The following is a 12773-nucleotide window of genomic DNA, read 5'->3' as shown; positions in this document are numbered from 1 at the left end:
TTACATCAGCTCTAGAAAATGAATATACCATCCTTCTGCTCTCAGTTGGAAAAAGATCCTTCTTCCCATTAGCGATCAGCATCACCTTTTGCATACTACCATAGCCTCAGGCACTTCTCCTTTGTGACCTCTCTGGTGTGTGTGATTTTTTATCATTTGCCAGCTTCCCTGCTTGACGTGAAGCCTCCAGAGGGCAGGCAGGGCCCAGGCCCGTGTTTCTCAGTCACTGGTCTGTCCATCCACTGGCAGAGCACTGGAGTTTGATGAACATTGTGATGAGTAGATAAAAGGCTCTGGGGTTGTCCCATCTGTTCCACTTTCCTCTGGGATTCTATCCTTTACCAGTTTTCCCTACAGACAATTTCATGTCAGCTTTTCAAAAAACACCGAATACAACAGTGCCTAGGAGAGTTACACGTCCATGTGCCTGGGAATGATCTCAGTCCAGAAGGAGAGTGTTGAAAGTCATTAATCCTTTCTCCCCAGGCCCTAGCCTAAATGCTGGGACTGTAAAAAAGAATTATACCTTTTCTTGTCCCAATGGGACACACAGGGATGGGACTGTGATGGGGAGGAAGGATGGCCGAGTGGGGAGGGGTGGAGCAGGACCGAATACAGTCCTGGTCTGAGAAAACTCACCACAATTCAATTCAAGAAACAAACACCTGCTGAAGGTCTACCATAGGTCAACACATTAAAAAAATAATTCTCTTTATTTGGGTTCAAACCAATGCTTTGTGAAATTGGAACATTACCTAACCTCACCATGGATATAATTTCACTATGTGTTAAGACCATGCTACCCTAACTGTACTTGGCTTTATACAAAGCAAAATATTTGTTATTTTTAAATAAACTGTATTCTTCTCCCTTAGTGTACAATATCATGTCAGATTTATTTTGTCTTCATTGCCCAATGACCTTCAATTCTCATACTTCTGGTTTCTTTTTTTTTTTAAAGATTTTATTTATTTATTTGACAGAGAGAGACAGCCAGCGAGAGAGAGAACACAAGCAGGGGGAGTGGGAGAGGAAGAAGCAGGCTCATAGCAGAGGAGCCTGATGTGGGACTCGATCCCGGTACACCAGGATCACGCCCTGAGCCGAAGGCAGACGCTTTAACGACTGCGCTACCCAGGCGCCCCCCATACTTCTGGTTTCTGATTTGGTACAGGAAACTCTTTAAATTAGGCCCAATTGTAGGTGGGACATGTAGGTACAAGGAGAACATAATAAAGTGATTCTTTGGGTAACAAACTGCCATCTCATGGTTTTCTGAGTACTAATTTGGGGGTGTTATCTCAGACACATATTGTCATTATTTCAACATGGTCCAGAAAAGCTGGTCATCAGTCATTGGACAGGAGACTCCCAATGCTACCATCTGAGTCAGGATTTCCTCCTGTGAAAAATCATTTTTCTGTTTTCATTTTCTTCACTCTGAAGTCTGTATTTTAAATCCTCCATCCCTGAGCAGCACTGATGGTTGAAAACAATGATTCGCTATCTTATTTTCAGGCAGCAACCACTTTTCTTTTTAAATGAAATTTTATTCTTGACAACCGAGCTGTATATAGAGAATGTCAACTTTGGACGTATCCTGACCAGTCTGCAAACCACAAGACGAAGGATATGGGACCCCATCTTACACATGGGGAAAACTCCCCAGGCTTCAAAGCCTGAAATTCAAACTTTGTAATGCAGCATAATTAGGGCCATTTTTTCCATCTCAGTGTGGAAATCCAGGCCAGTATCCCTGATTATAAATACAGAAGTGAGGGGAGAACAGACCTGTGTATATTCTGGGATGGAAATGTGTCGAGACTTTCTACCCACCATGCTACACACATTGCTTTGCTCAGACCCAGATTGCCCAGAAGTCTGTGAATGATGCTACCAGGTCCAACAACTGGCTGGACAGTGAGAAATGACCATCGGCCACGGGAAGGGGCTGGAGTCACGTCCTTTGTTGACAGCACGTTACTGAGGAGTCCCCACTCTCCAGCAGGTCTTGGAGCAACTGAGCTGAGGCCATGATTGCTATAGTGTTACAGCCCGAAAGCAACTTCCCAGAGTTGGCGATGGAGCATATGATGAGCTCCAGGGCTGGTTGTTGCATGTGATTTTTCACCCTGTCTGTTCAATCAGCAAAGCAGAGCAGCCTTGAAATGCTATGAATAAATATTTGAAGTTTCTGGGTTTCTCATAACTCCATTTTTCTTCTAGGGATTAAATGGGAACCAGATGAGAATGGAGTCATTGCCTTTGACTGCAGGAACCGAAAATGGTAGGAAATGGTCAAACCTCTTAGTTGTGTTTTAAAGAGAGAACCCGCGAAGAGGTTCATTTTTACTTCATTTTTACTTCATTTTCCCCTGACCTAGGTACATCCAGGCAGCGACTTCTCCAAAAGACGTGGTCATTTTAGTGGACGTCAGTGGCAGCATGAAAGGACTCCGTCTCACTATTGCAAAGCAAACCGTCTCATCTATTCTGGATACGCTGGGGGATGATGACTTTTTCAACATAATTGCTGTGAGTGCAGCTGTTTTGTGCTTTCTCTGCCCTTTGGGTTCATCTGATCTTTTAGCAGCAACTGGTTCACATTCTCATTGCTTTTGTACACACATGCCATCCGAGATGAGGACCAGTTAATGCCATGGGGGTTCACTGAATCAGGATGTTGGAATGGCTTTCAGGGTCTGGGAGAGCAGTGGAGCACATTTCCTCTCTGTACCTAGCACTCGGGCGTTGCCATCTGGCAGACTAGCACCAGATTTGGTTTTCCTGGGAGCCAACCTTTTCGGAACCTTGGGGAATTAGACCTTGCAAGATGTTCCTTAAGTGGCTCATGGAAACTAACTTTGAGCTAGATGTCTGATGACAATGATAGTAATAATAATCATGATGATAAAGCAGCTAAACTGTGGAGAGCTGTCTAAGGCTCACAGAACACTTGATCTCAGCTTCGGAAACAAAAGTGGCATTTATTATGTGCCTACTTAATGCCATTTGCTTACTCTTTGTATTTGCATTTCTTGGTTCCTCACAGCTACTCTAGGAGGTAGGTAGGTGGTTTTGACATTTTCTCAGATGCAGCTGCTGGGGTTGAGAGGGTCAGTGACTTGCCTGAGGTCCTAGAGCAGGGAGGCGGGAGACCCAAGACCAAAGTAGGGCAGTAACATGCTTCTTGGAAAGGAACACCAATTTTTGGTTTCCATCTCCAGTTGTTTTTCCTCTTCTCGCCTGTGTGATGCCCCTCCTACTCTTTCCCCAAAGATTATAGCTACAACGAGCCTGCTTCTTTTCCCTGAGAACTTAACTGGGTACTCCTGCCTGGTGGTGAGCTGTGCTTTGCCGCATCACCTTGACCTAGGACGCCGAGTGGCTGCAGCAGGCAGTCGAGGCAGCGCGCAAGGGGACAGAGTTTGGGCTTTGGAGTCGGGACTTAGTTTTGAACCCTAGTTCTGCCACATATAGCTAGCCGCACATCTCGGGGCAAACCATATGAGTCTGAGCCATCAGCCCACCAGCTGAAGCTGGAGTAATCACCCACAGAGTTGCTACCAGGATTACCTGAACCCAGGCACAGGAGGCCCCCACCAAGGGCAGGATGTGAAGGAAGGGGTGTCATTTGAAGAGCCTCGCAGGCAGGCTCCCAAGCCTGCAGTCTGTGTGGCTTCCCAGGTTCCTGAGCAGAGTGCGTCATCAAGATACCCTCTATCTGGGCAGTCTGCATGGGCACAACACCTACTTTTACTTGCTAGGCTAAGCCTTCCTTTACGTGCTAGGGAAGGGCACGGGTGTCCAAACGACATTGGGTTTATATTGCATTGGGATTGCTTGAATTAATGTCCTGCCTCCGTGTTTCTGATGAGATTGAGCAAGACGGCACAGCTGTGGGCCACCATGATTTATAGCTTCCGATTTTAAAAACCCCTAAAGAAGAAAAGAAGAGAACGAGAACAAGAAATTCAATGGGAGCAAGGGTTAGCCTTGTTTATTTATTCAGCTAGACCCAGTGCCTGGGACAGTGCCTGGTAAAGAGTAAGAGTTGAAGTATGTGTTGAAAGAATAATCCCTACAGCCTCCTTGCCCACTCCTCCTAAGTGTCCGATGGGGTTGATGTTGTTGCGGCTTCACCCCAGCTCTGTGCCACGCAGCGTGGAGACAAGAGGCACCATGACGTAGAAGCCACCAGCTTGAGGTCCCAGAGCCAGAAAAAAATGGCCCTGTAAGAACTCGGAAGCTGTCTGGCTTTGCCTCATTCTGCTTCCTGAGCCGAAGTGAAGAGACTGGTTGAGCTGCTCCAAGGTCTTGCTGTGAAACGGGGTGGCCCCAGGGCGCATTTCTTTCAGGGGAGACTTTGAGACAGAACTTTGGGTTTCTAAATCAGGCCAAGTTACCCCAGTTACCAGTCAATCCTTGTGGATATGCAAATGTATCTTGATCCCCCCACACATCCTGAAGCCTTTACAGATAAGAAGTGGCTAATTTGGGACTATCTTTCTTATTAATCTTTAATTACTCATTACAGAAGTATCAGAAATTAGCATAATAAGAAGTGCTAACTAATTACATCATGGATCCTTTATCAGTCAGGATTTATTGTTCTGTTAACAAAACCAATCGATTGAAATAATCTCTGTAAGTTCATTAAGATATACAAACAGTGTCATCTCAGTAATGAAGACAGAGCGATTAAGATAATTAAAAGTAGACATGCTAGTTATTTTAGAATAGTTAAGGGAAAAAAAGTATTTTTTTTACCCCAAATTGTCCCCTTATATAAAGAAGCCCATTAGAGGTCCCACTAACCCTCGCTGTACATCTGTTTGTTAGTTTTCAACATAAATGACCAGCTTCGAGACTATTTACATAATTATTGTGATGAATAGAAAGATATTCTGAACTTTTTTATTTGAAGCCTTTATAGTAAAATCATGAATTCTGTCCCCCTAATGGGTAAGAGAATGGATCACATTTGTTCGCGAATTTATACTGAAAGCCCGAGGCGATAAAGGGAACCACTAATTAAGAGTAACTTTTACACCTTGATTATTTTATTAGAGGCAACGTATGTGAAAATTTTAAACAATTCCGAAAGGTTCCCCTTCTCTTGCTGTTTGCCACTTACAGTTCCAAGTTTTTCCATGTATATGAACGTACATAATTCTTCCACAGCAATAGAATCCTCTTTTCCAGACTATTCAGCAACTTGCTTCTATACTCATATCCTAAGCAAGTGTATTTGAAACGCAGAGCATTTCATCATCTGTAGTTGACATTAATTATTTGAGCAGTCCTCCTTTGCCGGGCATCATGCTGTTACGGGTCTCTTCCACTTGAGAGCGCCGCAGGGAACGGGCTTGGGCATGTATTTTTGTAGGGCTGGTGTGCTTCTCTTGAATAGAATCTAGAAGTGAAATTGCTGTCCCAACGGGTATGCACCTACTTAGGTATTATGAGAATGTCTGTTAAGTAGCATGTGATAGTGTTTACACACTTAGAAAGTGGATGGGCATCCTTTGGAGATGTGGCCACTTTGGGACCAGACTGCTGAAATTTAGCGGGGACTGTGATAAAGTAAGACAAATGAAGTGTTTGGCTTCCTAGCGCTTATAAAAGCTATGTCTGCACTCTACTCTAGTCTGCAGGTGTGCAATAGCATTATGTCTAAAAAACAACGTATGTACCTTAACTTAAAAATATTGCTAAAAAAAATGCTAACCATCATCTGAGCTTTCGGTGATGATCCCAGAGCACCCTAACAAATATAATAATGAAAAAGTTTGAAATATTGTAAGAATTACCAAAATGTGACAGAGACACGAAGTCAGCAAACTCAGTTGAAAAACTGATGCTGATAATCTGCCTTCGGCTCAGGGCGTGATCCCGGCGTTGTGGGATCGAGCCCCACATCAGGCTCCTCCGCTATGAGCCTGCTTCTTCCTCTCCCACTCCCCCTGCTTGTGTTCCCTCTCTCGCTGGCTGCCTCTATCTCTGTCAAATAAATAAATAAAATCTTAAAAAAAAACACACAAAACTGATGCTGATAGACTTGCTCTGCAGAGGGTTGCCAGAAACCTTTAAAAAGTGACCTCGTAAAAAAAAAGCCAAACAGTATCTTCGAAGCACAATGGAACAAGGGATGCCTGTATTCGTCAGCTCCATCTGCTCTCACAAAATCCCAGAAACTGGGTGGCTGACACACAGAAATGTATTTTCTTACAGTTGTAGAGGCTGTAAGATCGAGGTCCAGTAGGTTTTGGTTTCTGGGAGGATTCCCTTCCTGACTTGTAGACAGCCCCCTTCTCGCAGTGTGTGCTCACGGAGAGAGAAAGAGAAAGGAAAAGAAAGCTCCAGTCTTGTCTCCTCTTATGCAAATGCTAATCCCATCAAGGGGCGGACCTAGCCCGAATCACCTCCCCAAGGGCCCATCTCCAAATACCACCGCACTGTGGGATAAGGCTTCAACATGAAGTGGGGGGGATGGGGTGGACACAAACAATTCAGTCTATGACACCTATACTTCAAGGGTTCTAAATAGTGGATTGCTTACTGGTGAATCTCAATGTGTAGTCCCTGGAATTGTCTCTCCTTGCCACATCGTGGTGGTGCTTTTTTTTTTTTTTTTTTTTTTCCCCTCCATTACCTTCTATTTCTACACTGGCAACATTGCTCTAATAATATAGTATATAAAGGTTTTTCCGTCTATTTAAAACGGTTACTTGCCTCCGTCTAAAGGGAGACCATGCTGCAGGCTCTTGTAAGCACAGGGGGCTGGGAGGTCTCAAGCTCCATCCAGAATGCCCTGCAAATCTGTTTGAGCGTATTGTTCTTGTCCGCTGGATCCCATTTACGGGAGAGGACATTTCACCCTTCGTTACACTGTCAGCTTTCTCCTGCTGGCTGGGTAGATGTGTGAGAAGACGTTTCAGAGCTGTAGGGAGAAAGTAAAGAGTACATTCTTGTTTTTCCATGGCGGAAGCCCTTGTGAGCTAGAGGTATTTCTTTATATAAATCTACTTCATCATTGCCCCTTGGTTTTCAGGGCCCTATTAGGGAGGGGAGGAGGGAGGGTAAATAGTGGAAACACCTTTCCTTGGCCATTTCAGTCATGTTTGCATGTTTGTATGAAGCTCAGTGGCTAAATGCATCTTATAGATGATACTGAAAAGCTTCCGATTCAGGTCTTTCCAGAGAATAAACATGAAATGATAATGTTAAAAACTGTTTTAGCTTTCATGGGCAGGGTATTGCAAAATCGAAGACTGATGAGCTAGATGATGGAATTATAGAAGAATAGAAGAAATAGGAGAGTGATTTTGTGCAGCCGAAGTTAAAATTTAAGGTCAACCCACTGGTGCATGAAGCGAGATGTCACTGACAAGAGAAAAGGCATATTTTTCTGATTTGCTTTGAAGTCTAACTACAAGCCATGCATTAAATTAACAATATTATCATAAAAATGAGGGTGCTAATTCTGTCCGATGCTGAAATTTGAAAAATGATTTTACAGAAGCCTAAGCCAGGCATTAAATGAACACAGTATTAACTGGACTGATATTGTTAAATCAATTTAAATGCCTCCTTCAGCCTGCGTTTGTGCAGAGCTGAATAGAGAAGAGCTTCATTTGTTAGTTCAACCCAGAACTTTCTGGTGCCCTGGTTTTAATTTGCAGGATTTTCTTTAGAACCGTTTCTCCAGTGCTTTGTCTGCTATGCATTTGCTTTTTAAAGTAATCGATTCCGTATTAAAAGTATGAGGATGGTATTTTCTTGCAGTGCTCATTTGTTCTGTACTACTAATTACGTCCAGTCATGTTTCAGATTATACAAGAAGCTTTAGTAATGCACGAGATCCCTGGGATGCCTATGTTGGTGAAAATATCATGGGCTCATCTGCTTCGTTACATAAGCCCTACACATTTTCATTCTAAAGGTTGTTTAATCAAGAGCGCACCGATAAAACCATATAAATATTTAATGGAGTTCCAGTAATTCTACATCACTTTCTTGCATTGCATGAGTGTGCCAGCATTTTAATTCTCTGTGTGTGTGTGTGTGTTTTTGTTTTTGGAACTTAGGATTCTCTAAAACGCACCCACTTACTCCATTTACTTTTTGTTTATTTTTTGAAAGGGGTGGAGATTCTCTTTTTTTCTTTTTTGTTTTTTCTTCTGTGTCATTTTTTTTTGTCTAGGCTTTGTCTCTCTTCTTTTCCCTCTGTAATCTTCTCTGTAACTTTGCTTTCATTTCTTTGTTCTGATTACTCATTTAACAAATTCTGTTCAGTGCCAAGAATTAAGTATTGTACTAGGACTGACTTCGTCAATAAGGAAGACAGGTTGTCCCCTGCTGTGGACCTTGAGGTTTTGTGTGTGTGAGTGTTGGGTGTGGGGACAAGCAGGAAGCAGGTGTTCACAGCAGAGGGGGGCAGGGAGGACAAGTAACCAGCCGGGGACCCAGCGATGGCTTCTTGGAAAAAGTGATGACTCAAGGAACACCAAGGTAGGGGGGCATCTACGGGAGGAAGGTGCTATTTTCAGGCGGTAGTCACTCTTCCCCCACCCCTAGGAAGTACGGGCCTGGTGGGATTGACTGAAAGGAGTTCATTGTCTGGACGTATTGGTGTTGGGAGTGAATGTGGGAGGTGGAGTGGGTGTGGAGGTGGCCGATGACAAAAAGAATGGGGCTGGATTGAGAGAGGCGGGCCAGACCCAGCAAGTCTGGTCGGCCATATGGAAAATTGGGACTTCGTCTAGAGGCAGTGGAAGACATGGAGGGTCAGCTGCAGGGTGACGTGTGGGGATGCCCCCCTAAAGTTTCTCCCTTCTTAGTTAGGTCTCCCTTCATCCTCTTTCTTAGGCAACCAATGGGCTTCTGTTAGGCCTGAAACCTCCATTGCTTTCATCCTCAAGTCCAGCTTCCAACATGAAGTAGGGTTGAGTTCTCACTATCATCCAGAACCCAGAGTCAGCTGGTTTTCACTCTTGGGCTCTAGGCTTCGATTTACGTGAGCCAACGTGTGACACAATTCTACACCAAGGCCAAAGCTTGTGTGAGCCTTGGTGGGCAAGCCCAGCCCATTTATTCGTTGTGTTTAGATCGTTCTCCAGCACGTTCTGGCCATTCATTTAATGAAACTTAAAGCTTGGCCTTCCTATTTTAGCTCATCATTAAAATCCCATTGAAGATTTTGCTGTGTCCTTAAGAGTGGTAGACGTGGGGAATGGTTACAGGGATTTCACAGAAGGAAGGAGAAAACAAACTGCAATGTGTCCTTGTTGTCAGAGTACAGAGTTGTGTGGTTGACATGGGAGAAAGGGAGGGACAGTTCTCAAGGGAAGAGAGGTGTGGGATGTAGTCCGACCCCTGAAGAAGATCTTGGGTTTACCTCAAGCCTGTTTTTGTTTTTCGGAGGGACCATGGCAGCACCCTAGATGAGCACTTTTTATCATGAAAAGGGAAAAGAGCCATTATCTTTAGATTTAATTAACATATTCTTTTAAGGATAAAAGTAAGAAAAAGTGGGTCATGATCACTCTCCCATCATGGTCATGTGCAAACTTAGCCCGTGCTTGATGTCCCTGGACATAGCAGGTGCTTAGTTGATATTCAGTGAGCAAACAAAGGACCAAAGGGCTCCATGGCAGATGCCTTCCTGGGAAGGGATTTGGTAGTAAGCTGGCTGCACTGTCTTGGCTCCATGTCTGCCGAAACCCTGGTCACTGAGAGGGTTCAGAGTGCGGCATGGCGGGGGGCGGTGTAGAGCCGCACACCCTGGTGGTTTCTGTCCTGGGTATTTAGACAGTCCCATGTGCCCACTGGTGTAACACTTCTATCCAATGATGGCAGAGTCTGAGCTCTCCAGAGGAGATCAGGGGCACGTGACCCTCTCCTCCCCACCCCCTGCCTACTTAGCAAATGCCAGCTCCAGGTGGAGGGCGTGTGCTTGGGCTTTCTCTCTAGGTAGCACACCTGACCCTCGTATATATATCTTCTTCCTTCCTTGTACATGTACATGCAGATGCCTTCTTGCTCTTTCTTGTATGCCGAGTTCTGTGTTGACTCTTCACCGAATTACCTCATTTCATCCTCACGGTGACTTCATGAAAGAAGTTCAGTTACAATTCTCATTTCCTCAACACAAACCCTGAGACTCAGAGAGTGGAGAGGCCTTGGCCAAGGTCACCCAGCTGGTGTGTGGCAGAGCCAGGATTTGAACCCTGTCTGCCTGTCTGCTTCCATGGCTTTAGCTCTTCTGTTCTACCCTTGTGTGAATCAGAAGAGGAGAGCCAGCCAGGAAGGAGAAAAGGAGAAGGTGACCATGTGGCAGTCCCAGCTCTTTAAGGGGTGAAAGTTCTTTGTCCATCTTCTTACCAAGTGGTTGGTGGCTGGCCTGACCATCTCCAGGGCTGCCTGGGCCCTCTCCTGTCCTGCTAGGAGACTCTTCCCCTTTCCCAAAAATTTACAGGAAGGACTACCCACTTTGGGGTGCAGAGGGAGATGGCCGAGTGCCTCTCTAGGGTTCAATCCTGGTAGTAAGAGGCAGCAAAAGCAGACGGCGGAAGGAAACTCCACCTGGCCAGCCATGATGGTGTGCACTGCATCCTTTTCTTCTGTAGGCTACTGATTCTGCTTGTTTAAGTAGGGATGAGGGAGAGCTGTTTATCGGGCCGTGGCGTCTTTGGGCTGGAGGGGACCAGATCTTCATTTGTGAATTGATAATGGCCATCGCACATCATTGTTTCACCAAGTAGAAATCTAGGGAACGTCCATTAAAATATAGAAACTGGAAGGTTTCCAGATGGAGAGCTGCTGGGGGCTTGGCAACAGTTTCACATTGGGGGTGCCCTTGGTGTCCCCCTAGGGAGGAGCACCGGGTAGCGTGGTGAGCACGCACAGCCAATCGGCCTCCTTGGCACAGCTGCCTGCTGTACCCCGTTCCCTCACATGGACAGCTGAGCCCAGCTCCCTTCGGTGATACAGACCAGATTGCGCAGCATAGCTTTATCCTGATGCAGTCAAGGGAAATTAGTCAACTGCAAGCTTGGATGGTGCCACTAACAAACTGGCGGGGGTTCAGAAGAGCAGATTCCTCTGCTGTGGCCACGGCTCACACAGTGACGGGGAGCGTGGTTTTGATTACCGCACATGTTCGTCCCTGATGAGGGCAAGGACATCTTGGTCTTCCTTACTTTCCAGCCCCCTCTGCAGCCCCCCACGTGTACAGGCCTTCACACCAGCAAAGCAATTTCCAGTCTGTTGCCTCATTGGAGCCTCACAGGAGCCCCTGGAGGGTAAACGGGAGATGAATTAGCACCTTCTTGTGCAGAAGAATCCAGGACCTGAGGTTCAGTGACTTTCCCGAGGCCGCACAGGGAGTATACGGCAGAGGCAGAACGTGGACCCAAGTGTCCTGACTCTTACCTCAGACTACACAACCCCAGGAATCAATATTGATAACGTGTGCTAGGCAGAATGTAGATAAAGTTCAAAATTTTCCTGGCAAATAGAATCGGGAAGTTTGGGAGTGCGAGGCACAGAAAGACTGAATAAAGGCTGCTTCAGCATCTCGGCGTCTCATGATCTCACGGAGCGTGGAGCAGGGCAGCTGCAGGTTGGGTACGATGCTTGAGCAGTGCCATCAAAGACCCACACTAGCCCCATCTTCCTGAGATTTGCTCTCCATTCTTAATCTTGTCACCTCATGGTTGCAAAATGGCTGCTGCAGCTGTGCAGGCATCCCAAGTGGGAAGAAGGTAGTGAGTAGAGAAGAGTTTTCCTTTATTTTTTATTTTTATTTATTTATTTATTTTTAGATTTTATTTATTTATTTGACAGAGAGAGACAGCCGGCGAGAGAGGGAACACAAGCAGGGGGAGCGGGAGAGGAAGAAGCAGGCTCCTAGCAGAGAAGCCCAGTGCTGGGCTCGATCCCAGAACACTGGGATCACGCCCTGAGCCGAAGGCAGACGCTTAACGACTGTGCCACCCAGGCGCCCCTAGAGTTTTCCTTTAATGGCAAGGGAAAAAAAATCACTGAAACTTATGTTTTGTTGGCTGGGAATGCATCATGTGACCACATCTAGCTTCAAGACAGGGTAGGAAAGCACACAGCCCGCAGAGGAGGACGGGATGGCTGTGATTGGCTAAGACTGATTATGCTTCTGGCTTTGGGAATGGGCATCTTGTCACCGTTGACCAACTCCATGAGCAAAGGAGGTGGAGGGCAGGGGAATGACTGCTTTTTTCAGCACTTCCAGTGTCAGTCCAACATGGACCGAGAACATTGGAAAAGTTCTTCTTCAGGTTGGACTGTGAACTGCTTCCTGAATCCTGAGATGAGGTTCCATTTGTTGACGGAAAGTCATGCTTCCATTTGTCAATAGCTAATTTCAGAATCATGTAAATGTGTATGCCCTCCGTGCCTCTTCAGAGAAGATCTGAGCTCTATGACCACGGAGCTGTAATTTTTTTAAATGCTCTGCATGACTAAGAACATAGGTTAAAGAGGGAGCAAAAGTCAGACTGATGAGAAGCACAGAGGCTTTGAGCGCCAGAGGGGAGAAATTGGGGGCTTTGAGGGCCTGAGATCATGGGCTGTGAGGCCAGACTGCCTGGATTTGAATCTGGACTCCACCCCTTGTAGACTCCCCAGTGACTTTGGGCAAGTTGATCATCCTTGCTCTGCCTTGGTTTCCCCATCTGTAAAGGGGGTGTGGTTGGAAGGGCTTACCGCATGAGGTTGAGGTATGCCGTGAATGA

General features: G+C 45.7%; 1 protein-coding gene across 3 annotated transcripts in view; it reads left to right on the top strand.

Moving 5' to 3' along the window:
- The window catches only part of CACNA2D3 (calcium voltage-gated channel auxiliary subunit alpha2delta 3), an 834102-nt gene that overhangs the window by 380726 nt on the left and 440603 nt on the right, over nucleotides 1–12773 (top strand). For all 3 annotated transcript variants that reach the window (XM_087866960.1, XM_087866961.1, XM_087866959.1), the window contains exons 7-8: nucleotides 2227–2287; nucleotides 2385–2535. In XM_087866960.1, the coding sequence (XP_087723086.1) occupies nucleotides 2227–2287; nucleotides 2385–2535 (212 nt within the window). The remainder of the gene's footprint in view (nucleotides 1–2226; nucleotides 2288–2384; nucleotides 2536–12773) is intronic.

Source organism: Ursus americanus, chromosome 14 (genome assembly GCF_024610735.1).
Source record: "Ursus americanus isolate L20-20 chromosome 14, mUrsAme1.1.p, whole genome shotgun sequence".
In the NCBI taxonomy this organism is placed as follows: domain Eukaryota; kingdom Metazoa; phylum Chordata; class Mammalia; order Carnivora; family Ursidae; genus Ursus; species Ursus americanus.
This window is presented reverse-complemented; position numbering and strand designations above follow the sequence as displayed.